The 27,350-nt window shown below is 40.0% G+C and overlaps 1 protein-coding gene across 5 annotated transcripts in view; it reads left to right on the top strand.

Annotated features, from left to right (window-relative positions):
- Positions 1–22,798, top strand: part of LOC139669006 (SAM and SH3 domain-containing protein 1-like) — a 566,693-nt gene extending 543,895 nt beyond the window's left edge. For all 5 annotated transcript variants that reach the window (XM_071549356.1, XM_071549360.1, XM_071549355.1 and 2 more), the window contains exons 12-20: positions 1,393–1,536; positions 3,696–3,831; positions 4,721–4,890; positions 5,999–6,208; positions 6,925–7,075; positions 9,582–9,695; positions 15,848–16,992; positions 17,555–17,686; positions 18,505–22,798. In XM_071549356.1, coding sequence (XP_071405457.1) covers positions 1,393–1,536; positions 3,696–3,831; positions 4,721–4,890; positions 5,999–6,208; positions 6,925–7,075; positions 9,582–9,695; positions 15,848–16,992; positions 17,555–17,686; positions 18,505–18,765 — 2,463 coding nt within the window. In that variant the 3' untranslated portion in view covers positions 18,766–22,798. The remainder of the gene's footprint in view (positions 1–1,392; positions 1,537–3,695; positions 3,832–4,720; positions 4,891–5,998; positions 6,209–6,924; positions 7,076–9,581; positions 9,696–15,847; positions 16,993–17,554; positions 17,687–18,504) is intronic.
- The last annotated feature ends 4,552 nt before the right edge of the window (positions 22,799–27,350 follow it).

The raw sequence follows: 27,350 nt of genomic DNA, 5'->3' as shown, positions 1-27,350 counted from the left end.
AGATAGTGTGAAGTCTAGATGTTACTTTTTTCCCTATGAACATCAGTAGTGGGAGAGATGCAGTACATCAGAATAATATATGCAGATCAAATGTGGTTTTTTTCTTGAAAACATTTAAGTCCACTAAGTGGAAGGTTTTTTTCCAAAATAATAAGGCAAAGAACTGTTCTTACTTTATAGTAGAAGACCAAAATTACAGAAGTTGTAATTATGAACAACTTGTAAAGGGAAAATATTGCGTTGTCAGAAATGAAATATAAGTTGAATTTCAGAAAAAACTTTTTGTGAGAACATTTGTAAAGTAGAAAACATATATAAATTTGGGGGGGGAGGGGGAGAGAGAAATCTGTTATGTAGAATATAATGACCATTTATTTTAGTGTTTTCTGTCTTCGTGTATCTAAATTGAACCAAGTCACAAACTAAATTTGGCCAGATGGATTTGGGTCCTTTTTTGTGCTGTGATTTTTGGTTCATCCTTGCCAATGGAAGTGCTGATAGCTCTAAGGGAGCTGCCTCGCTGTGGTTCCTGAAACAGAGTAGAACAAAAGACCATGTTAGTGTGCTGCCTGAACCATCTGAATGTGGGCTGGATCATACAAGTAAGTTTGGCAAAATGTCAGCTGATCCATGCTAGGTGCGTGCTTGTGCCATAAGTAAATGCTCAGTGTCTTAAGCTGGTTTAGAAAAGGTTAATAAATGCATTCAAAGCAGCTGGTGTTTGTCATCCACTATATATGGACCAGCTAATTCAGTTCTTCAGTACCCTGTTGTGTGCCGTAAGAATAGCTATGCACGTGTAACCTACCATGGTTGGTGGATTTAGTAGCTTTTTTGTGGTGATATTTTGGTTTAGTTTTTTTATAAACATCCTGCAGTAAAACTCCAAAGGTTAGTGAAATGCCTGTCTGAAAATAAAAAGTAAATTTGGGTAGCCAAATGTAAGTATCCACATATATATACACACATGGATATATATTTGGCTAGGATCTCAGAGGTACCTTTACTCTTGTTAAACTGTTTGTAGTATTGACCAATATGAGCCACAACTACTGTTGTGTGTCCTGTCAGGACAGGCTTAGCCTGAAACAGTGTGGTTTTCTATCAGGTCAAATACTTACCTGAAACTCAAAGAGATAAAGGCACCCTAACAGACCCTGACACATCTGCACACGGTACTTTGACAGAAAGGTTACAAATCAGGCCTTACAAGTAAGTTGCAGTGGACTGCTACAGGGGTTTGGACAAGGTCTCAACAGTAAATTTGGAGCAGTCAACAGGACACCATACTGGCTGTCCTGTGTTTGCCAGGATACCTTTGCAATAACTGCTGACTGAGGGGAACAAATGTCTCTTCTGTTTTTCAGGCTTAAGTAATGTTTTATTTTGCAGGGCAAAGAAGGAGACTTTGTTTATAAAGAAGTGATCAAATCACCCTCTGCTTCCCGTATATCTCTGGGCAAAAAGGTGAAGTCTGTAAAAGAAACCATGAAGAAAAGGATGTCTAAAAAATACAGCAGCTCTCTGTCTGAGCAGGTGTGTAAGGTCTGCAGTGGAACCCACTTAATAATGTAGAAGTGATAATCAATATTGATTTCCGTGTGTCAAGGCATTTTTAACAAGACTATATGCTGTGGCTTATTCCCATGTTCTTATAAAATCCCTACTGTGAAATGGCTTCCTATAGATGCCAATACCATGGAAAATGCATTTTCAGATTTTCATTTAAGTAGCTCATCAGCAGAAGTCTGTCATTGATGGCATCACACATCTCACTCTCTATTTCCGTTTCTTTTCTGTCATAATTTATTAAGGGAACCAGTCTGTGACACAGGGTCACAGTAGTACATTTAATCTGCAATTCAGACTTCAGTTTAAATTCCCAGCATAACTTCACATACACTGCTCGTCTTTGCTATTACACATCTTTTCTCCATCATAGCTTACGCTCTGCAGCAGCCCATTAAAAGAGACAATCTAGTCAGAAAGGGGCATCCCACAGAAGATTTTCCTATTATTCTTTCATTACAGATTTTTATAGCTTATTCTTAGAGGCAAACCTGAAGTACATTAGTTCTAAATTGGGCTTTGAATTTCAGTGGCCTAGAAACAATTGCAGTCTTTTTCCCTTTTGGTATACTTCGGGTTCCCTGCTTTAGTGGAGTGTCAAAAATCTTTGGCATTTGTTTAAAACCAGTCTTGCTGCTTGCAATGTGTAAGGAAGGCATTTGAAAGCCTCAGGGAGAGCAGAGCTCTTCCTTGTTAACATCGCCCCCAGCTGGGCTCGTACCGGCCTCTGGGTCACAGGGAATGCTTGCAGTCATAGAGAATTGGGAATGGAAAGGAGGTTGGAGTCACACCCCGCCAGATCTGCCTTTTGGTATTATTGCAAAGCCTTCATGCCTGTAAAAAGAGCAGTTTGTAACATTCAGAGTAACAACCCCAAATTGAAGAATGAAGCAGCAGAGAAAGGCAGAACTGTGACCAGTTTTATGCCATTCTTTGCAACATTAAAATCCCTTTCCTGCAGAACTATTAGCCTTTCCTATTCATTACCAGGGGCAGTGCTACAGTTGTGGATATTTAATTTAATCTTACAATTAAAATACTTCAACATGATTTGATAAGAAGATGCCTTGGTGTCTGGCTGAATTTACAAGTGCCCCTCTGCAAAGTCTGCCACAAAAAAGAGGATCCTTTGAGTAATTGATTTACAGTGATTTAGCGGTACTTCTGCTCTCTATCTCCCTCTGAGATTGACTTGACCTCTGAAGTCATACGCTGGGATGAGTTTTTTCCTAATGATTCTGCAGCATGCAAGTAGTAGCATTCATCTAAAAGTTTTATGACCATGCAACTCCACAAAAACTCTTGTATACAAGTTATAGTTGTTTTGTTTTCAAACTTTATGGCATAGTCGTTTTAGAGTATTCTAACTTTCAGGCATCATGACTCAAACTATGTGCTGGTATCTCTTTGTGCATTCAGAAATACAAGCAAAACTATGCTGACCACAAGTATCTGCTGCTTTGTTTTAACTGTGCTTCACAGAGGCTGACAGAATTTCAATTTAGGAAAGACCATTTTTGATTTTCTGTAATGCTTGACTGAATAAAAAAAGAAATTCCCTCACCTATTGCACATGTAGCAAAATCATTTTATATTTATACATTTATGTTTATGAGTATGTATACTATGCACAGGCTGTGTTTTCTGGCAAATTTTTTTTCTTGTGGGTAAATGAGCAGTGATATCAACAATTCACTGCAAAAAAACCCAACAAAACCAACAAAACATTGCTGCACATCTCACTTGCTTTGTCTGATTTGTTTGTGTTCATCTTTGTACAAAAACCTGATTCAGAAAGCTGAATTTGGCACTAGCTGTTTTGCAAGTACTGCTGGCAAAATAATATCATGTGTCATGAAAACCTTCAAATTGGGAATTTGTGTAGTATTTCTTTCTACTTACAGTGCTAGCTTTTTTAGACTGGACTGTTTGCTCCCATCACTACTGTCCTGCCTATAAAAGTGGAGTTTCTACCACAGCTGTGTACTGCTAAATAAGTTGATAGAAGGTTTCAACCTGTCTGGTAAAGAGCAGGAAAACAGAATATTTTTCCTTGGAGGTGAACAAGAAGCTCCCATCAGTGCCTGTGTTCATTTACCAGACTGAAATGATTCAATCCCTTTCAGGAGTCCAGCCCTGGGGTCATGCCAGGTTCTCCACAGTCGCCACCACCAGACAGTGACTGCCTGGACAAACCCAAGCTGAAAGCCGGTGGCTCAGTAGAGAGCCTGAGGAGTTCCTTAAGCGGTCAGAGCTCAATGAGTAAGTTCAGCTGCAATTGTGTTGCTCCATTTCTGTGGCTTCGGGGAGCAGAGATCTCCACAGTAAGCAGAATCCGAGAAAGTCAAAGCAGAAACAGTGGTTAAAAAGTAGGAAGGCTGATGAGTTAGTCATTAGGGCTTTATAAAGAACTATAAGCTCTTTGGTGATTTTTTTTTTGCTTTGTGTTTTTACAGAGCCCTCAAAAAAGTGAAATTCTATTTTCTGGCTGAGTTTGCTGTGTCCTGCTATTATAATATAAATAGTATATATAAATGTAATATAATAATGATCCTGTTTGCTACTGGGCAAGGATCATAATTCTCACTCCAAGTGAGAAATCTCCTGGTCACTCCTGATGGGCTTCCCACCCTCCCTTTAGAGAAACCTTGAGGTTCGCTTATTAAGTAGTTAAAGGACGAGTAAGTAGTATTTAAAACCTCTCTGGTTAAGATTTTCTCTACATGAAACAGAGCTTAAATGGAACACAGATGATGTGAGTTTACTGCACTATTTACCAAATTTCAGAACATGAGAGAGGTTCTGCAAGCCTTATGCAGGACTCAGAGTTTGTTTTCCTCACACTGCTGTTTTTTCTGTAAGCAAAACTTCACAGAAAGATGACATCTCCTGTGATGTACTGTAGATCAGACACTAGTTAAATGGCTTCTCAGTTAAATTTTGAGGAGGTGAATTCAGGAAAACAGGAGTGCAGGGTAGATTAACTAACTGTCCCATCTCATGTGTGTATAAAAAATAGCAGCGTTTGAGATTTTTAACTTTTATTACCATTTTTGTGGAATGAAGACCAATTTTCTGTATTGTTTCTGTTGCTGAATTTTCTTTGCAAAGAGACTTCTTTTTGTGAACTGAAATTATGTCCCTCACACAGGTGGTCAGACAGTGAGCACAACAGATTCCTCAACCAGCAACAGGGAGAGTGTGAAATCAGAAGATGGTGATGATGAAGAGCTTCCTTACAGAGGACCTTTTTGTGGAAGAGCCAGGGTTCACACTGATTTTACTCCAAGTCCTTATGATACAGATTCTCTGAAGCTCAAGGTACCAGCTATATCTGTTTTTAAGGGGTCAATTTATTTTGGTAAAACTCTAAATTAAGAGGTCTTTGCAAGAACTACAGAATTTTCAATCTTTTAATGAATTTAATGAATTTATATGTGTGTTTTAAGCCCTTTATCATGTCTTATGCGTTTAAGATTTGCTTTGTATATAGCAATTATAGAATTATAGTGAAATGTTATAGAACATAAGTAAGTACTAGTGTTTCTCCACAGGCAGGGAAAGGCACTTTTGTCTTTAGTTTTAGGAAAAACAATATCGTACTGTGAATTCATTTCCATTTTGCAAAGATTTTGCTTGAAGGACTGGAAAAATACTTTGTCTGCCACAATGAAATAATCCTCAGTGGAAAAATTTTCAAAACCCTTGGAAGAAATGTGCGTGCACCTGCACAAAGTGTCTCTTAAGTCACTTTAAGTTAATTTTGAAATTCTTTCTAACTGAATGGTTGTCCCACTTTATTTTTTTTCTGAAGATCAGCTCTAATATTTTTAGTTGTGCTGTATTCAGTTCAAACTATTTGACTCCTTACATTCATTCATTAAAATTCAAAGGGCAGCTAATTCCTCTTAAAGCAGATGTATGTACGGTCATCCCTTAGGCATACAAAAACAGTCATGCATCTGTTTCTTTGTTATGGTCGGGAGCACATTAGCAAAAGCAGCATTGCTGCACGGCTCCTTCTGCACAGGCCTCCTTTGCTCAGGAGATCTGATGTGAGACTGTGCCCATAGACACTGCTCTTGTTCTTATTTACACCAATTTCAAACAGTTGCATAGCTTAGAGACATTTGTACAATACAGCAGTGGTGCTCTACAGAGTTGTCAGCAGGTTTGTGAATCTGGGCAGTAGGGATCCATTCCAGGTTCTTTTGTTGACTTGTTCTGTGGTCTAAGTCATGTCACTTAATTCCCTTTTTTCTCCATTTGTAAAACAAGTATAATCAGACATTTTTGCAAGAGCTGTGGTGAACCTTTTGAAAACTAAAGAGCGTTGTGGAACTAAGGCTGGAAATTCAAGTGTGTGTGTTTGGTTCAATATCGATCAGAAGGCATTCTTAAAAGGCTTTCTTGATTCTTCCATTTGCAGAAAGGTGACATCATTGACATAATCAGCAAACCACCCATGGGCACTTGGATGGGCCTGTTGAACAACAAAGTTGGCACTTTCAAATTTATCTATGTGGACGTGTTAAATGAAGAGGAAGAGAAGCCAAAGCGGCCCACCAGGAGACGTCGGAAAAGCAGACCACCCCAGCCTAAGTCAGTTGAGGATCTCTTGGATCGCATCAACTTAAAGGTCCAAATTCTCTTTCTCTCTGTTTACCCTTCAGTTTTGCTTATGGGAAGGGGGCCACACCTTTTGAGTTGTTAGTTTTGCAAGTTGCACACCAAACTCATAATCCTAAGGATTGTGACACCACTTAGCAGAATCAGGTCTCAGCTGCAGAGTGAAAATAGCTGAGGCCAGGCAGAACTGCCTGTCAGGCTTGATCAAGTGCCTCAAGCTGCAAGCCATGTGCACTCAAAGACTGTACATTGCTGCACAGTATGGCCACTAGGTAACACACTCCAGAGGCAAGCAAAATGAGTAAAATAGCAATGGTTACCCTCTTTTTAAAGAGGACAGTTTTTTCCACATTTCTGTTCAGAAGTGCTAGGGATAAATTGGTGTGGCTGTCATTCACCTTTCATATTTCTCGCCTCATACAGAGCCATGCTGTACTGTGTGCTCAGATAGCATGATACCCAGGCCATCTAATACAGTGCATTCCAAATGCAGAAATCTGTGCAGCATTCTAGTTCTGGCACAGCTGCTTCCCTAAACTCTGAGCAGTCTCTTTAAAAGCTGTAATACTATAATTTTGGTGTTGTGCACTGGTTTGCATTTACTTATCTACTGCTTTTTTTGTTTGCAAAAATCTCATCTAATATCTTTATTGACAAAATAAGTTGAATAAATATGTTATCTTACAGCTATTCTCTTTTTTTCCCCTTTTTTTTACCTTCGTGCAGGAGCACATGCCCACTTTTCTATTCAATGGTTATGAAGATCTGGATACCTTTAAGCTTTTAGAAGAAGAAGATTTGGATGAACTCAACATTCGAGATCCTGAGCACAGAGCTGTTCTCCTCACAGCAGTGGAACTTCTACAGGAATATGATAGTATGTGGGATGTTTGAAGTTTTCTGTTTTACCAGAGCTCTGCCAAGAACCTTGTGAACCCCTTAAAGCAGAATCTGGTTCCAGGACTTTGATCCCCCCTTTATTTTTTTCTCCCTGATACAGTTATTTCCAGGGTAATCCTCTGTAACATGGTAGATTTTTGAGGAGTGACTTAAGACTTCCTTTTTTTCTGCCGAAATTCTTCTGTTTATGTAAGCCCTGGAACCAACTTAATTAATATCAAGTGTACAACACATAATGCTTCAGAATATTGATGTGCAAGAATAAATCATGAGATAACCTATTCAAAATAAGAGGCTAAGACATGGAGAATAGAAAATAAGAAATTTTCAGACTAGAGGAAGAGGTTAAGATTATCAGGGGTAGGAGAAAGGTCAAAGCCCAGAGGGCTGTGGAGAAGTGTAATGTGAATTAACTTTACAGGCATGTGCATGTTTCTTGGACTGTTAATTGCAGGATTGTACACATGGTATATATGATAATACAGAGATTTTTGAAGGGAGCAAATATCTCAGTCAAGTGCAGAGTGAAAGACAGTGACCCACCTATCTAATGTGCAGCAGTGCAATTTTTCCCACTGTGGTCTCAGGCAAGTTGTTGCAAAGATACGGAAAAGTGGAGTAAGCCATGGCAGTCGAATTCAATGGTGTCCTTGCCACACAGGAATAAGCAGGGCCTAGTTGCAGCAACTTAAGACAGTACTGAATTTCCCTTTCATCCCAAGTGTCAACACAACATTGGTATCCACCAAGCAGAATCAGTGGAATGGATTGTGTGAGGGCTTTCTCAGCTGCTTCTGTGCAAATTCCTATGTTTTAGCTTAAACTGCCAAAGCAGCGATTTAAACAGCCACTTTTTCAGTGGGCAGAGCTTAATTCAATTATAGTGTTATGTGTGGTTAGTATCTTTAGACAGTGCTGTGTAGCCTCAGTTCTCCCTGACATGTGGCTTTCTTGCTCATTTCCCAAAGAGGCATCTACTCTTTCTTTGCCCTTCTCTGCAGCCCAGTTAAACCACAGTTGCAGAATTAGATTCTTTTCACTTATATTAGAGTAGCTTTTTGTCATCCAATATGACCTTCTCTTTATTATTTGCAGACCTATTTAGAATACCCATTTCCCTGAAGAAATAATTTTTTTCAGGGTCCTTCAGTTTTGGTTTGAAAACTTGAAGATACAGTGGTTGGGAAGTACAAATTCCAGCTCCAAATCAGGAGGAGAAAGAAGTGAGGACTAGACACCTAGAACCTGAGAGAGGCAACAGTACATAGTTCCACCCCATAATTACTTGTCATCTGCTGAGATCAGTAATTGGAATAGCCATTTCTGACAGTTCATTGCAGGGAAAAAAACAACAGCATAAACTGTATCCTTGCACCATGAGATTGGTTTTCTGTATCTTCAGCTCCAGGTTTAGCTTCTTTCCACAAAATGATTTCTGACAAAACGTTCCGAGTAAATTGCTGGAATCCAGTCTATGCAGCCTGGGTGGACCACACTTGAGTGCTGGCTTTTTGCATAGACCAAGGAAGGAAGGAAGGAATTGATACCACTAGTCTCTTCTGTGTCCCTTCACCCTTTGTTGCAGGACAGTATTTAATGTGCCAGACCCATTCCTAATCCTTCTCCAGGTCTTTTCAAGGTATTTCTGAGTTAGGATTTTATTCTTTTTACTTGACTCGGTTCTTTTCAGTGCTCTTTTCTTCTGTTTAGGGTGTTGGGGTTTTATTTAAGTCTAAGAAAGAACTTTTACACTGTCATTTTAAATAAATTTCCGTGGTTGTAAGTTGCACACATGAATTCCATTCTGCTTTCATTATGTACCATGTTGCTCCCTCACACTCTTGCTGAGTCTGTTGCTTAATCATTTACCAAACAGAATGAATGTTTCCAGCATTTGTGATGGCTTTTCATAACGCTCACTCTTTTATAAAACAGTGGTCTGATGTAGTTAATACTACAGGAAAGATCACAGAATCACTTAGGTTGGTAAAGACCTTTAGGATCATTGAGACCAGTCAAGTCCATCACTGAACTAGATCCCTAAGTGCCACATCTACGTATCTTTTAAATATCTCCAATGATGGTGACTCAACCACTGCCCTGGGCAACCTTTTCTAGTGCCTTGCCACCTTTTCAGTGAAGAAATTTTTTGTAATTCACGAGCCAAACCTCCCGTGGCACAACTTGAGGCGGCTTCCTCTTCCCATCACTTGTTACTTAGGACAAGAGACCAACCTCTCTACCTGGCTACAACCTCCTTTCAGGTACTTGTAAAGGGCATTAAGGTCACCCTGAGCCTCCTTTTCTCCAGGCTAGACAACCCCAGCCCCCTCTGCCACTCATAAGACTTGTGCTCCAGACCTTTCACCAGCTCTATTGCCCTTCTCTGGACACACAAGATAATAGTGTTTGAAATGGAAGGTTGAGAAGTTCAGTCACATTTTCTGTTTGCCTATTTTTCACTGTATTCTCACATCCTCTAGGTAACAGCGACCAGTCAGGATCTCAGGAGAAACTTCTCATTGAAGGCCAGGGCCTAACCGGATGCTCTCCTCGGGATTCTGGCTGCTATGAAAGCAGTGAAAACCTGGAGAATGGTAATGGTGACAGCACTGAGCCTTAAAATTCCTGGAGTCTTTCTTTTTCAGTAGATAATTTCATATACTTCTCCTATTCCTAGCTAACACAAGTTACTTGACTTTCTGCTTTGCTCTGACTCTTTTCCTCTTGACTTGAGCCATTGGTTTTCATTGCTACTGTTTCTAATTTATTTGCATTGATAGGAAACAGATCACATTTCACCAATAGTCTTTCCTTTGTGATCCTAAGGCTCTCACTACCATTCCCTGCCTTCCCCACTCCCAATCATACTCTCATGCCACCATGCCTCATGAGGCATGCACTGCTTGCACACTGGTAGCCCATGTTTAAGGGACCACTAAAGGAGAAGTCTATCAACTCTACTGAGATTAGGAGGATTTCTCTTGTTAAGAAAAAATGTCCTCTGTTTTAAGCCATATTTTTGTGTTTGCTTGGGCTGCATGTTGCATTCTCTGATCAGAACCCAACTGCAAAGATTTAGGACTTTTTAGTGTATGAACACTAGAAAATTAAATTAATTGAGAAGTTGGCAGGGAAATAAACTAAAGAAACCCCAGCTAATAATATCAGTTCCCTTTGCCTTATCCTGCATCAGTAAAAGGTGATGCACTGAAAAATTACCAAGGCAGACGATAATAGAGATTTTTTGTCTGTGTTCTGAAGAAACAGGTTATCATGCTGACTGAGCATGCTTTACCTGAGGAATGGTCTAAACTTGTCATTAGGGATGAAATATTAAAAGAGAAGATGCTGGTGTGAGTTTGGCATTATCACTCCAAGCATTTGAGCCATGGCTTTGCCTCAGACTGATTGGTTTTATCACTAACATCCAGCATAAATAGGAAACCAAGAACAGAATAGATAGATACTGTATACACTTTATAGTGTCCGGTTTTCCAATTTAAAATATGAGCTAAAGATCTTTCTCAGAGTATGTGCATTTTCTCTCAGTCTGACACCCAAAAATAACCATTTATTGAAGAAAATTGCAATTTGCTTTGAAGCTGAATGCCTGAAATCAACTATATAGTAAATTCCAGAAAGCAGGGCATTATTTTTCTTGAACATGAATCCACATCCATTAGGCATACTGGAATAGAATCATAGCTAAATATATAGCATATGTGACAATTTTCTTTCATTTTTATCTCTTAAGTGCCATCATAATGATAGCTGTAACACTGAAGTTAAAGTGCTGCCTGTATATTTTCCTTATTTTAACAATGTAGTAAAACCTTTTAGAAAGCAATTGGCCTTGCCTGTCTGCTTAGATACTCACATTTAAACTAATATTTCTGTCTGAGTTTTCTAGAACGTGAAATGCTGATGATTTTTATATTACTTTCTATGTATGGCTTGCTGCATTTCTGTATCATTTTTGTTCACAGTTGCATTTAGTGCTTGTTTTGAAAACCATTATGAAAAGAACATTTGTTACTGGATTCATTCAGGTATTTTGTCAAGGCTAGTTAATCTGAAATCTGCTTCACCTTTTTTGCAAAGTTCATGGACCATGGTTGTTTATATTCATATTGTTTTCAAAATACGTTGTGTTCTCTTATCTTTTAAGATAAGGATAGTCATTTATCTGATACGAACATCATAATGGGCAGATCAGCACTTCATAAAGGGGAAATGCATTCTGAGAAGAAACTGGTCTTCACATTTTCTGGGAAATGATTATGCATAATATTTTGATGACTAGTGTAGCGTCTCATTTGGGGCTGATACTAGATCTTTTGGCATCAGTTCAAGATTTCAGAGCTACTCTTACATTTTGGCTAGAAAATGGTTTGCTATATGCTATAGCAGGGCTCGAGATGTGTCTTTTGTAAGTACTTCTCTGGGTCTCACTGCAGATGTATGTGGGTATTCTCTGAGGTATCCACAGAGTACTTAAGCAGCATTGTAGTTTTATTTCAGTTCACAGAGAGCAAGGAACATGCAGTTTGTGACCTATCCAGTGTTAGACAGGAGGAACCTCAGAACAGAAAGCAACCATCCATGATGAGTTGATAAGTCCATATAGAAACAGGGCAGAGAAAGCAAGCTGTCCCTTAGACTTCTGAGAGTGGTGCTCTTATTGGGATTGTTTTGTGTGCATGTTATCAACAGTCTCAGATAAATCTGGAAACCATCTTGGAAATCTGGTTTTCACGGGACTGGCTAAAAGCAGACAGCTACAAAACAGAATAGCAACAGAGCAAGCCTATTTGATGCTTGCCAGGACACTCTTGGGGATTTAATTATTTAAGGACTTCAGAATTTGGGTACCCTTTCCTGGCATTCATCCATTTTTCTGCAACTTTTTATGAACATCCCTGGTCTTCCTTAGGACCTCCATACCTAACAGTGTCAGTGTATGATCTCTGTCATACTCCTTCCAAAGTCATCTATTTTCTAGTCTGAGAAGGCCTCCTAATTATTCCCTGTAGGTCATTCATGTCTCTGGTCATGCCTGACTTCTTTGAATCTTTAGTTGTTGTGCTGTATAACTTCTTTAAGGGGACATGAAGATATCAAAATTGCACATGCAACACACAGAGTTGAATGAGCAGAAAAACCATGGCTTTATCAGGCAGGATAAGGGTATTCTCTGATTTGTTCAGAAACTGAAACCCAGATTTTCACAGTGCCAGTCAGGCATCCTAAGCACTTAAGCATTCAGTCCTAGTTAGTCAGAAAAGGAAGCAACAGAACAGGTGGTCACATTGCCTAGTGTAATGTGCATTTCTACTGGATTGTAATCAACAGAAAAAGCAATGAGGCTAGTATTGTCTAAGGTGCCATCATCTTTGTTGTGTCAGCAGAGCTGTTTGAAATGCACCCAAAACACAGCCACAGAAAGTAGTGCCAAAATGAAGTTAATAAAATGCTGGGATATGGACAAGCCACTAAATGCATTCTGTGTCTGGTTTTGCATACTTAAATTTCTGAGGACTATCTTCCATATGGAAAAAAAAGTACTAAAAGAAACACTGAATTTTTTTTTTGCTGTGGTACCTCTAGAAATATTCTGCAAGGTAGACTGCTTTCTTCTGAGGCAGATGGTGACAAAGAATTTAAAAGTTCCATCTTTGTGATCTATTAACAAGAAGCAACATGAGAGGTAGACAGTGCTTTGTCTAGCAAAAACTGCAACATAACATTAAAAAGAGGAGTTGAACTGAACATGGAAATACTGCAAACTTTTCATTCATTTTGTGAGTTCCACATTTGTAATCTTCATTTTTATCCAGTCACCTGTGTCCTTCTGCACACATTTAAATCAGAGGTACTGCTGCAGTTGACAGCACTATGAAAGGCATTAGACTGATTAACTGTAGGGGGGATTCATAAGACTGAGTTATTATCAAAAATCGTAACATTAAAAGACATTTTAAACCTTCATAGCTATACTCTTTAACTCTTAGAGGTTGTTTCTTTTTTAACTAAGGTAGAGAATGTTACATTTGTGGACATTATATAACTCTCCACTTTATGAAAACAAAAATACATTTAAAGGTCTGTTTTCAGGAAATACTACCTCTTTTCTTAATTTCTCAGAAGCATGATGAAGTTATACCTGGCAGTAAGGAGGAGGGAAGGAATAGATGGGAAGAGAAATCATGGCTGCCCTCCTCATGCTGCTCTTAAGTCTACATAAGAGAAGTACATTCTCAAACACTGTCCTTTGTACAAAGCAATTGCATGTTTGGTTATATATGTTATAGACAAAATGTTTTGAACTGCTTCCCATTCGCACATTTGTATTTTTATGCATAACAGGGGTAGAATGAACTAAAGATTTGATTTTACTTTCACAAAATTTTGCTTTTCTCCTTTTTCTTGGTTTTTTTCTTCTTCCTTTTCCTGTTCCCCTTTTCTTCTTTTTTCCATTCCCAGGCCTTTACACAGACATACCCGGTTTTTGAAGAAATGAACTGCTGCTTACTAGATACCCTTACGGCTTCAGTAAGAGCTTATATTGCACATAGTAGCATTTCTCACAACTTTTCTTTCCCTGACAAAATTCCTGAGGGGGCTTTCTTTAAACCAGTGTAACCCCTAATTAATACTTCAGATTGAAAAGAAGGTACATGCATTGTTATGTGAGCTTTGACAGCAAGCCCCAGACAATAGTGTGACTTACTGCACAAGTCAGACATGTGTTGGCAAATATGAATAATGGAAGGAGAACACTCCTTTTCATGCTCATTACATATTGACATTAGTGCCTGAAGGCACTTAAAAATGAATGTAACATTTCTTACACATGTCTTTTTAATGTGCTTGCAAGTTATTTTTAGAAGACAGTGGCCAAGCTCCATGGAAAGGTGTAGACGGAAAGGTCTTTCTGCTAGTTCTGAGCTACCTGAACTCAAGGTAGTAGCAAGGGAGCCAACTTCAGTGTGGGATGTGTTTCTATTAGTGTTTTGTGGAAATGGTAATACTTAGCTTGGGTAGAACTGCGTACCATACAGCTTTGGAACAAGCAGTTCCTGTGTGCTCACATTCATCCTGGTAGGCACACCTTGATTTTACGTACAGTAACCTTTTTTGATGGTGAGGGGAAGGAGTGTTTTCCTTATTTCTTCTTAAATGTAACCTCCATTTTCTTGGCTAGTTTTCTGGATACTTTTGTTTTTCAAACTCAGAGTAAGATACTAAAGAAAGCAGGCTATTTCTTTTTTTAGGTTAAACAGGTTCTTTCTTTCATATGCAAGGCAAGCAGTGTATATTATTCAAAAGCCAAGCACTGAACTGCTTTCAGGATAAAGCTCTGAAGGCAAGCTGCATGAGAAGGAAGCATCTATCACTTAAAAGTACACCAGATTACTTTAGTTCTGATGTAGCTAGCAAAACCTCTCAGCATTCTGAAAGGATTGGGTCCTTTAATTGGCAGCTGTGGATTGCCTATTATTAGAAACTTTAGCTGTTATTTAGCCAAATTTTTTGGTTTAAGGCTTTGGCTGTTAGGTTTTTTTCTTTCACATTGGAAAATGGAATCAAGCTTTCTTTGTCTGTCTGTTTATCTATCTATCTATCTATCTATCTATCTATCTATCTATCTATCTATCTATCTACCTATCTATCCTGATTTTAGAAAGCTTACTGTGCATGAGGAAAAATATCCCAGTCACCCTGAAAACAGTAACTGTCCAGGAGGTGCTGTCATTCTGAGAGGTCATTGGCTTTAAAACAAATTTACTTTTGTCTTGTTGAAAAAAAAGGTTAAAAAATTTATATAGTATTCGAGAAATGACCTTGTATTTAGAGTAATGAATACTTTGTAGCTGCAGCCCCTGTGATCAGAATTTTTCTATCAAGCAATGTTTCTGGACCTCACTGTTTAAAATCAGTGGTGCATATCTCATAAAAATATAAAATAAAGCTTACGAAGAACATGTGGCTCATATTGACATCTTGTCTTAAGTAAAACACCAAATCTCTTAAGACCTTACACTTTGATAACACAGTGTGAATGAGACTAACACTAAGATTAGTCACAATTGAAACTCCCTTTTGAAGCATTTCTCCATCTCATAAGATCTTTTTCTATAAAACTTTGCCATCCTTAAATGTAGCTTTACAAAGGGGCTGGTGCAAACCCAATCTTCCTGCACTTTCTTGCTTTCTGTTCTGTCAATGCCAATGCTCATTTAAAAGATGAAATAACACTATTGACATACAATTAAAAGTTAGTAAACAAGGTCTTTAAAAAGATCCTGTTTAGTAAATGTCATTAGAAGGTGAACATTATTATTGATACACTAAACAAATTAGAAAAGAAAAAAATTGTAGGTCTTTCGAGTTATTTCAAGGGGCCTGTCAAACCAAGTCATACAATTTGTATAGTTCTAGCTGTAGGATATTTCTGCACTGAAGAAAGGTTTATATGAGCTAAACCTCAAATATCTACAAATTGGAGGATAGGAAGGATATTAGATATTTGGGATGTATTTTACTTATATGGTCATATTTACCAGTTTTTCACAATAAAGCTGAAGTTCACAAATTCATATGCTTAAAATGGCACTGAGTTCTTGTTCTAGCGTTAACAAAAAGAGAATAAATCACTTTGTTTCCAAAGTATTTGGAAGTGATCTTTTGTTTATGCTGCAGGTTTGGTTTGGGTTTTTTTAATGGTGAATTTATTCGTTTTTAGGTAAAACTCGAAGAACCTGTCTTCTGCCCTCAAAATCAGCCAGTGAGCATAGCTTTAAGGATTTCAGCAGAAACCAGCTATCAAATTATCCCACACTTCCACTGACCAAGTCAATAGAAACTTTACAACAAGGGGAAAAAGAAAGCCGGTTGAGTTGTGCACATCGTGCTCTGAAGAGCTCTGTCCAACCTCCAGCCATTACGGGTCTGAAGAAGAACCGCAGAAGTTTACCAGTCACCATCTGTCGGAGCTATGAAGCTCTGGATGGCCCCCAGGATGTAGATACATGGCCAAGATCTCACTCACTGGATGATCTGCAGGGAGAATCCAATACTAACCTACAGGACAGTAGCAAGCAAATAGGTTCTTTTCCTCAGGATTCACTGGATATAGCAAAAAAGGCAACTGGCTCTGCCCTGCCATCTCACTCTCATGGAGGCAGCTGTAGGGTAGATGACTTCATGGTTAAGCAGGGTAAAGGAGCTGCTAGTTCTCAGAAGGGAAGAGCTAAGGAGTTGGACTGCCCTGTAGTGGAGACTGCAGGTGGAAAGCCTGCTCCATTCCCCGTGAAAAACTGTGAAACTCAGCCTGCCTCAATGATGCATCATGCCCCTGGAAATACAAGAATGCCTCTGGAAATACAAAGTAAAGGCTTTCATGATCTTGCACGGGCTGATTATGCTCCAGTCCTCAAAGGAGGTCTAGAAGCTGAGCAAAAAGGCACAAATGAGGCAAGAATGCAACCAAAAAATCTTTCTCAACCGCCACCCGTCCCTGCCAAAAAATGCCGAGAACGCCTTTCTAATGGATTACACCATCCTCCCATGACAAGTGGGAGTCACTCAAGTCTAGAAGCACCATGTTTGCCGGTAAAAAAGGCCAACTCATCCACTCCCATTGATTGTCATGGAGCACCTGTCAATAGGACACCTTCTGAACAGGAGCCCAGTACCCCTCCTAGCCCACTGCCACCCTGGCTGTCAGAGCTCCCAGAGACTGCTAGTGTTCAACAGCATGTGATAAAGCTAGGTCCTGCTTCAGCGAGGAAAGTCTCTTGTAGCAGGGTAATGGATCTGGAAATGGTGATAGAAAACAAGTTGCAGTCTGAAGACATTGATCTTACTGAAGAACCATACTCAGACAAGGTAAGTGGTAACCAATTTAATGGTTTCATTCTGCTACCATTCCGAGGGATAGTCTTTCATTTATTGTATATCATTTCTTTTGTGAGTAACTATCCTAGATAAACCAAAAATCATTGAGACATTAGATATTCTCTAACTCTGCTGTCAGAGTAGTAACTCTTCTGTTGTGGGGGACTAAGAAATCCTAGACTTATTCTGAACCTTCATCTTTTCAGGTTACAGGTGCCTTGGTGGCACTGGGCGTGGAAATTACTCTTTCTTTGCTAATGTGGGGAAGTAGAGCTGTAAAAGGAAATAATGATTAGGTTTTATGTTTCCAAGAAACTCTGAATTGATAGCATCAATAAGACATCCTTTTTTGTGGGGGCAAGGGGGACAGGTAAGGAAGGAGTCCTGAGGTCCAGTCCTTCCCCAAGGGATTGCTTTTTCAGTTTTCATGGAACCTCGAGGAAAGCTCCTTCTCGCTGCCACCCTGCACTTCTTTATGTTGCATTGATTGGTCTCTATTGATACACTTGTTTAATCTGGCCTCTCTCCTTTGTGTCTGGCTGGCAACATTCAGCATGGGCGCTGTGGCATTCCTGAGGCTTTGGTACAGAGGTACTCTGAAGACTTAGAGCAGCCTGAAAAGGATGTTGCCACAAACCTGGACCAAATCCGGGTAAAGCAGCTGAGGAAACAGCATCGCATGGCAGTGAGTATTTCTGTAAACCAAATTTTCTTATTTATGAGCAGACTTTTAAAAGGACTGACTAGTAGTAAAGGGAGATTCTTGTGAAGTCCTGGTACAAAAGTGCTCCCTATATTCATCAAGCAGGTACAACATAGGTAGAGGTACTGCAAGGGCAGGATGGAGCTCCCCCTGTCCTAAAGGAGGATAGTTAGTAGTTGAAAGAAGAGTGGATAGCCCTCTCTTGATTGAATAATAGTCTTAGAAGTCTAAGCGGACTGCAAGAAGTGGTAACAGAGACTTGCTTACTAAGAGTGGCAGGTATTAAATGCTTCTGCATTGAAATCTGGAAGGTTTTACACTCCTTTTTCATTTCTTAAACTGTACTAGTTCCCCTCCTCCTTAGCAAAAGCAGGAGGGGAAAACAGCCAGAAACTTCTATGGCTTTTTCTCAGAGAACTTGGTCTGTTTGAGGAGGTAATAGACAAAATTGGTATTCACTTGCCTTACTGAGAAATTAAATGGATCACTCTGAAAGGTGTTGTTGCTGGTTATTTTTCACTGATCTCAGACTAATTCAGAATGGCACATGACAGTCACCCAAGCAAGCAGCTGGATACTGCCCACTGTGTCTATATTGCCAAAATTGTTGCTTCTGTGCCAAGTGATCTTAGCCTTTCAGTCCACGCTGCTCTCATACTGACAAATGTGACATGAGAGAAGTTGAAACATCTGCCATGAAATCACACCAGTTTGGAAGAGTCAAAAAAACCCTTGCTGTAAAACAAGAAGATATGTTTAACATTAAGGGTTCTCTTTTCTTTCTTTTTTTTACTCCCCAGATTCCAAGTGGAGGACTCACTGAAATTTGCCGTAAACCTGTATCCCCAGGACTCATCACCTCTGTATCTGACTGGCTTATTTCCATTGGTCTGCCTATGTATTCCAGCCTGCTCACAGAAGCAGGGTTCAACACACTGAGCAAAGTGCCTTCTCTGTCACAAACTTGCCTTCAAAAAGCTGGCATCACAGAGGAAAGGCACGTAAGCAAGCTCCTGGCAGCGGCAAGACTCTTCAAACCTCTTGATCCAGAGGCAATTTAACATACTCCATAGTGTGACATTGCTTGGTTGAGAATCCACTGCTTCTTCCTGCACCAGTATTGCTCTAATTACTTCACATAGCTAAAGGGATCAAGGAAGTGGCTCCCAAGGACAGGCAGATATCTTCTTCAAAGGATATGAAAGTCTTTTGCAACTAAAAGAAGAGAAGCAACCACCAGGTAACATAGATGGTACTTCCTTCCCCCCTCACTCCCATCTAAAGTATTCTTGTTTCATAAAATGCACAGGGTTGGCCTGAGAATCAGACTGCTTCACAGAACCCTTGCACATTTTCCTCAAGTTTGTGATAGTGATACTAGTAACAGGTCTTTTATATATCTAAGTTCCAGGTACCTGAAATGAGTCTGAAAGACCAGGTACAAGCCAAGGCACAAATTCCAGTAGAAGATGTTTAGCAAATACCTTTTGTTTATTTTAGTCTAGAACTAAACACAAAGCCCTCCCTGGTCATTTTTGCTGTTGCTTGGTGTAGGTCATAATATGCCACACAGCCTTTAGCTAGGCCAAAGTTAATGGACTGGATTTAGTTTTCAGTGTGGTCCATCTCTGTCACTCCAATGCAACTAACCCATGGAGAGTCAGAAAGCTTCCTTTTATTTGTACAGAGCTGAGGTCATTTCTATAACTGCTTTCTAGCAATCAGCTTTTTATTCGCCTTAAAATAAGCTTTTAAGCAGTTACCTGGTGTTCACTCACCTGTATTCACATTTCCCAAGCCTTGTTTCAACCTGTCACCCTTAAGTTGTACTTAGGGTGATTACCAGCTGAAGTAGCTTCTATAAAATGCCCCATCATAACACCTTCTGTGTTGCAGAGATGCTTTTACGAATGCAGGGTTATGCTAGGTTTCAGTTGTCAGGTTAACTTCTTGTTCACTACAGTCTGCATTTACTGTTGTTACTAAACTGTTCCAAGATATACTGCCTTGTATATATGTAACTGCTTTTTATTTTAATCATATTATGTGTACTGTTATATTGTCAATCATTATGCTGCAGCTTTGACTTGGTATCCTGACCATATTGATTCCAAGCAGTGGGTTTCTGCAAATGAAAAGTCACTTGCATCAACACAGCAGATTGTGTCCCATAAAAATCATCAGACCCCATAATTCCATTGCATGGACAAAAAAAATCTATATTGTCTCATGAATAACACTGTGATTTTTAGAACAGTTGATATCATCATGACTGTGTTAATGTTACCCCTCACTGAAAGAGCGCATTGTTCTGGCAAATGTGGTGAACGATTTTTCCATGATGTGATGATATTTTTCTGCCTAAATCCATGTGAAACATTCCAGTCATATATGTGGCTAATGACAGATTTTATTTTTCTATATGGGGTACACATTTTATATACCAAATGCAGATTATCATGAATAGCATATAACCAGCTTATTCTTTGGGGTCTATATATAGTGTGTCGTTCAGCTTCTTGTAGTACAAATGCTCCATGAAAGAGCAAGCTTATGCTGGCAGGTAAAGGGAGATGCCCTGTGTAGAAACCTGGGAACAGGCCAGGATGTGTGACTATTTCCAATATCAGTTCTGATGTCAATTTACTAGACAAAACCAGACAAGGGGCTTTGCTATTTGGTATCTCAGTTATCCCAGCCTCATATTGAGCTAGTGACTTCTCATCAAATGCTCTCAGACTGATGAATGAAAAATTAGGGTTACTCCAGGATTCCTTACTATATCTGATCCTTTCATGGTTATGTTTTAAGTCAGATGAATGTACATTTTACTACAGATAATAACTGATTTGGCTCCTAGTAGAACGGATAGGTATTAAGTTTATTCCCCTCATTTCGTATTTCACACCAACATATAAAAGTAACTATTTCACACCAACATATGAAAGTAACTATTTCACTGATGTAATTTGAAGTTGCTCTCAATTGAAGCTCTGTGATGTTCTCTTTGTTGTGAGGATGTTCTAATATGACAGCACCAGAAAACAGCAGATGTGTTTTGTACAGCTGGTGAAAATCTGGTGTGACCTCACCTTGAGTGCTGTGTGAAGTTTGGGGCTACACAGTATAAAAAAGACATTAAACTATTAGAGAGCATCCAAAGGAGGGCCACAAGGATGGTGAAGGGTCTGGAGAGGAAGCTTATGTTGAGCAGCTGAAGTTACTTGGTCTGTTCAGCCTGGAGAAGAGAAGGCTGAGGGGAGACCTCCGTGTGGTCTTTAAAATTCTCACAAGGGAAAGAGGAGTGGCAGGCACTGATGTCTTCAGTCTCCTGATCAGTGACAGGATTCAAGAAAACAGCATGAATGGGAGGTTTAGGTTCAGTATTAGAAAAAGGTTTTTCACCCAGAGGATGGCTGGGCACTGGAACAGCCTCCCCAGGGAAGTGGTCACGGCACCAAGCCTGACAGAGTTCAAGAAGTGTTTAAACAACACTTTCAGGGACATGGTGTGATTCTTGTGGTGTACTGTGCAGGGCCAGGAGTTGGACTCTATGATCCTGATGGGACCCTTCTGATGCAGAATATTCTACGATTCTGAGGGGGAAAAAAAATTTAATTTTTTTTTTTAATAATGATGACTTGTCTGTTGTTCCTCTCTGAGGCTTACATGGCAACTATCAGTAAGCGGGAGATGGGAAGAGTATGGAGACTTCCTGGGATTGCTGGCAGGGACCAGAAGAGAGTAGAATTAGCTAGACAGCAGCTATATTGGAGCAAGGGGAAAAGTCCAAGCTGGCTATAGGCAACAAAAAAAGAAACAAATTTCCTTTTGTTGCAAGGAAGGCAAGTCGTATAATAATGCTTTCCCATCATTACTTTTCCCACTCTTAATAACCGAAGGAGAATTATGGGAATAAGCTGAACCTGTGTGCCAAACTCTCCTTGTAAATCCATACTTTCTAAAGGATTATGGGACCCAGGGAAACCAAATCACACGCATCAGGACTAGAGTGAGCAGTTTGAGTTTTCTGAGTTTTAATAATTGTTTTGTTTTGTTTTAAAGACTCTGCTTTGGGGTCTTCCTTGAATTACAGTTCTAGTTTATGTTTTAATCTTAAAAAAAAAAGCCTTAAGCTTCTTGGTGTTTGAGCTTCCCCGCTGTGGTTTTAGTGACCTATGGCATTCCTCAAGCAGGTGAGGTGGTGTGGTATGAGAGACATAACCTCTTGCATCTTCCTGCAGCCATTCAGTGCTCTATGTAAAAGTTTGCTCATTAACTCTTGGGAAGCACAAGAAACCTGCTGCTGGAATCCTCTCTGCTCTGCTCAGGCTAACAACGTTAAGTATCTATCCATTATATCTTAGTAACTCAAACAGCTATTTAACAATAGAAGCAGCAAGCCCAAAATGTTACCAAATGCCATTACAACCATAAGCTTTGATCAATAACCCACTGTTGCTACCCAGGTGGCAATGACGCCTGTAGTTTCCTGTGCTCTCATGTGAGCCTGGCTTTGGATGCAAATTGGGAGTATTAAACCTTGCATTATTCAAACAGGTCATCATCTCTAAGAGCAGCAATAGTGGTTGATTCACCAAGTCACAGCTGTGCAATTGTACTGTATTATTTTTAGAATAAATAATACTTTTGGTCCAAGATACTTTTAACATTAATTGACACCCTGTGGGGAATCAAAACTGTCGAGCAAGTTATGTAACAACTAACAAAGTTGCACTTTCTGTATATGAAATCAATATTTAAATAACTTATTTTTCTCCATTTGCTGTTCTTAAATGATGTAAGTAGCTGTAATATACCAGTACTCAATGTGTCCTGCAGTTTGCTTCAACCCAAGAAAGCTGTGTATTGTAAAGAGAAAAAAGAAAAAACAAAATACGAATGTGTAAAGATTATTGTGCTGTTTCATTTAGCAAAAAAAATGGTTGACAAAAGGGTTTTCCTGTGTATCAAAACTTGTCTATAATTATATGTCATACTGTTCATAGATAAAAAGTAAATAAATTTCCTTGGTCTCTCTCTTTTTTTGGTCGTTTTTGATTTTGCTAATAGATCTTCTCTTTATTGCTCTGGTATCAGTGTCCAGTGTTTTAATTATTTTGTTTATACCTTAGGCCCTCTCCCTCTAGCTTACCAAGCCTCTTGTTCTCCTTGTCAGCACTCTCAACACATATCCACAGCAGGAGAAAAAGGGTTAAAAAAAAAAAAATTGAAAGCCCTCATAATCTAGGACTAGAAGCAGCCATCAAAAAACAATATGATGTGAATCATCACTGTCCAAACTTTATCTGTTACATCCTGTGAATGTCCAGCTGCTGGGCTCAGGGAGATACGTGCAAGAGGTCTCCCAGGTCTCCCCTTTGGAAGCTTTGCCACTTTGCAGTGGAACCAGAGAAAAAGTATATGAGTACAATGCTCTGGAGTTGTAGTTAAAACTCTTGTCTGTAAGAAGGGATTTCAAGCCTGGTTTTCAAATGCAGCTCTGCTTCGTTGGGCTGGTGAGGTGCCTCATTCTGGAGAAGGGAAGCTGTAACTGCTGAGAGGTCAGGTAATGTCTGCCATCTGTAGGAAGATGTCACTGTCCAGGTTTTGGGGCTAAGGAACCTTGGGACACGACTCTTGGCACTCCGTTCCAGCTTGCTTGAGTGACTTCTCGCTTCCTGCTTTCATTTGTTGATCTGGTTAAATTTGCTGTGTAATTAATGGGTATGCTTAACTGCCTCCCAGAGTACTGCCAGGCCCACGTGGCCACAGCCCTAAGTAACATGGGTGGGCTGTGTCTGCATTAGTTGTCCTTACCGGATGCTTCATTCTGGAAACGACATAAAGAGGAAAACAAAAAATCTTTTGAGTTGGATCCAGATAGCTGAACCTTCTGTTCTTCTCAGGCAGCGCTCCCATCAGAACTGTACAACGTGGCAAACAGTTCGCGGGAATGAGGTGGCGTGTCAGCTGCGAGCATTTCATTTTCAGGCTCCTCTGTGGATGCTGCGGGTGCGGGAGCGGCCCCGGCGCTGTGCAGGCACCAGAGGGCACTGCGGGAGCGCCCGGCCGGGAGGGGGAGGCACGGCTTGGCTCCCCGACAGCCTGTTTCCAGGAGTCGCTCAAGTAACAAAACAGAAATAAAAACAAAACAAACACTGCACAACATGAAAAGTCAGGGCGCTTGCCATTTCTGCAGCTGGAAGGAGTGTCGCTTCCCTTCCAAGACTGCTGTGGTCCAGGATTGCTTTGGGAGCAGCTGAATCACAAAGCCCCCATCCATTGCTCTCAGCATTTTGCTGGTGTGTTTGATCCAAATGTGTGCTAACCACAGTAGTCCCCGCCAAAACCACTACACCCCAACACATACATACCTATCCTTATTCTAAAAGCTCTCTTTCCACAAATGTTTGCACCAGGAAAAGAGATGTGGGAGAAACATGTCAAAATTTTTGCTACTAATACTTAGGAAAAAAACCTTTATGCCTGAGCAGAAACTTCACATGTAAGGCCATGAAGACTTCCAAGCTTTGAATGCAGTGTTGCATGTGCCACCAGAGCCACCTCATGAGTCTCTGCTAAAGGTTAATCATTTAACATTCAGGAAGTAATACAAAGCAAAATTCATACTAGTTCTTAACCTTGTCCTTCTGGAGGTACTGCAGTCCTTCACTGCATGAATGCACATCATTATTTGTTTCCCTCAGTTCTGCAACATGATTAATTTATGCTTATCTTATGCCTGCATGACTGTGCTTAGTGGTTTAAGCGTACTGATAATGTTCAAACTCTGACCTCAAAGCTCTGATTATTACTGAGATTCTATCATTTCCATTGTTTTGGGGTCTGGCCCCAAGCAGAATAATTTTTGCACACATGAATGAACTTATAATATTCTAACACCAAAACCCTCTTTAGAAACTTTTCAGGACACACGGAATTGGTATTCTTCCAAAGACTAAAACAAAGGCTGTAGGTCTTATTTCAAGAGAATCTCACTGCTTGGCCTGCTGCAGTTGAAGTTCATGAAAACTATAGGTGCCTATGGTCAAACAAAAAGACACCTGGTGGGATTAGCTACTCCTAAGACTAGACAGGTTTGAGTAGGAGAGAAGGGTGAGATAGGATTACAATTTTGCAGTTCAGCTTTGGTTTGTATTTAATCCAGCCATTTAAGTTCACCATGTCTGCGGTGAGTCCTGCATAGGCTTGGCTCTTCCAAGGCAAATCCCATCCCAGGCAGACAGAGCCCTCCACATCACTGACAAGTTCTACATTCCTTGTGTTGGCATGTAGTAGTCTGAAATTCCCACACGTTGCGTTTCTTCATTTAGCCACAAAATGCATACACAGCTGTGCAAGTTCGTGAAAACGAGTTCTGTGTTTGTATCTACAAATCCTGCCTTGAGGGGACACCCTTGTGAATTACACTATCAATCTACTACTATTTTTTTGCTCTTTGGCTCTACTGACTCCTATGGTAATAAATATATACTCACTAGGTGCTAAAAATGGAAGTTACAAGTTTTTTATGTTTATTGAAGCATAAGTAAACTGTTGCCTAATATTAGCATTAACTTTTAAAGTTCTGATTTAAGTGGCTCGCTTGAAGTCAGCCAAACAAAAAAAACAACCACCATTTCTCTGCCTTGAATAGTGCAACAGAATTGCCTCTCTCGCAAGTTCAATTTTGATTAAAAAAGCATGCTATGCCACCTCAACCATCTGGTGAGCTGTTCCTGCACAATATGAGCCATGTTATAATAGCTTGTCCTTCACTTTGATCCCCATATGCCAGAGTCCCCACTGGAACTGACTTGGTAGTGAGGGCTGAGGTTAGTTCAGCTTGAAGGTGTGTTCAGGTCTTAGCAATTCTACAAAGCCAAAAACTAAAACAAATATCAATATTTCAGACCATCTACTGTATCCTGAGGTGTGAGCAATTTTAGAGGTAGCACTAGGTATCTGAAAGCAAGTTTAGTGATGTTCCTGAGCACACTAAAACTATAGGCAAACACTCTGCATTACCTGCCCATCCACATGAGCTGCTGCATGAGGAAGACTGTGTTTGCTGATAGTGGCACCTTCCACCATGATCAGGTCTGCTGCTGTTACGCAGTGGCACAGGCTTCACTTGCTTATGAACATCAAAGCATGAGCATCATGGAAGGTGCTTTGAATTCGGAGCAGTGCAGTTTCTGAAGAGCAGAAGAGTGGCTTAGATCAATTCAATTACAGAAATAAGTGCTTATGTGCTTAATAAAATGTTCTAATGAAATGAGACGAGAAGCTCTCTCAATTCATTAAGCCACTTTCCTTTGAGAGACACTTTTTTTAGCCCCTAAGGGCTGCATTTAGAACATGCCTTGAGACCATTTGCTGCCTTCTCAGTTTTCTTCTCAACCTGATGACAAAGCAGAAAAGGGTTTCAGGCTAATTTCTAATATACATCGGTGTGTGAAACAGAAATTTGCCTTTGGAGAGATAGGAAAACCACTGGAAGGCATTAAAAAATTGTTGGGGGTTTTTTTGTGTTTATTTTAGCAAGTTGGTCAGTTGTGTCTTGCTTTAAGAATATGGGAGGCTTCTACCTGAGTCTGAGGCTTCAAGTAAATTCACTTCTTAAAGCACTGGCCCAAGCTCTCATGCAATACCTGTCCATGTGCAGATATGCCTCCCCTGGTGCTGACCGGTGTCTGCAACAGTGTTTAACTTTGCAGGCAAAGCTTCAGAGCCATAGATGCCCAGGAATTCATAAATTTATCTGTGCTTGTCTGCATATACCCTAGACCAAGATTCAGCCTCATTTCTTGCGTCCTTGTGAGTTGGTTCCTACTGCATTCTTCTGTCACGTTAGTTGTTCAGCCTGTGAGAAGACCAAAGCCAAAGTGTTGTCAAGTTCTGATCCTTCTCTGGTACTCACTTCGATGTGTGCACAAAAGTGGCTCTGTGATCCCTTGTACAGGCAGCACCAGAGGTGTAAATTGGCATGGGAAAATTGCAGCTAACTCGACACTGATTTGGTGAATACCTCATCAAGACCTCACAAAGATCTCACATCCAACTGTGAAATAGAGGCAGGAAAACAAACCAATCAGCTGGAAACCTTTCAAGCTGGTAACTATTTCTGCTGATTTTATTCACTGCGAAATAGAGGCAGGAAAACAAACTAATCAGCTGGAAATCTTTCAAGCTGGTAACTATTTCTGCTCATTTTATTCAGGTGTAGCTACTTTGCTGAGAACTTGTCTAAACTTCCGTGAAGTCAAGATGCTATTTGGAGAAGAGAAATTCAGTTCAATCAGGTAATTGGGAGAGCATCCATGCCAGATGCGCTCTGCAAGTCTGAGAAATGTTGCTTTTACCAGGAGCATTGGGTCCTGAGGCATAAGCAATGAAAGCCCCAGGAGAGCAGCAAGTTGCAACAGCTAACTGTGAAATCCCACAGACTCTATCTTCTTGATGTAAATGAAGGAAATCTAGATAAATCCTATTTAAAGCAAACTGCAAAGATCTGTCAGGTTGCACCCTGAGGCTTCTGTGAGGTTTGCACACAGAGTAGAAAACATTTGATTTCTATTATTTGTTTTCTGTTATTTCCAATATCAGTCCCAATAGTGTTCCTTACCTCTGTTTAGTCCTG

The sequence above is a fragment of the Pithys albifrons genome, chromosome 2, assembly GCF_047495875.1.
Source record: "Pithys albifrons albifrons isolate INPA30051 chromosome 2, PitAlb_v1, whole genome shotgun sequence".
Classification (NCBI taxonomy): Eukaryota; Metazoa; Chordata; class Aves; order Passeriformes; family Thamnophilidae; genus Pithys; species Pithys albifrons.
Note: the sequence above shows the minus strand (reverse complement) of the source record. Positions and strands in the feature narration are given on the sequence as shown.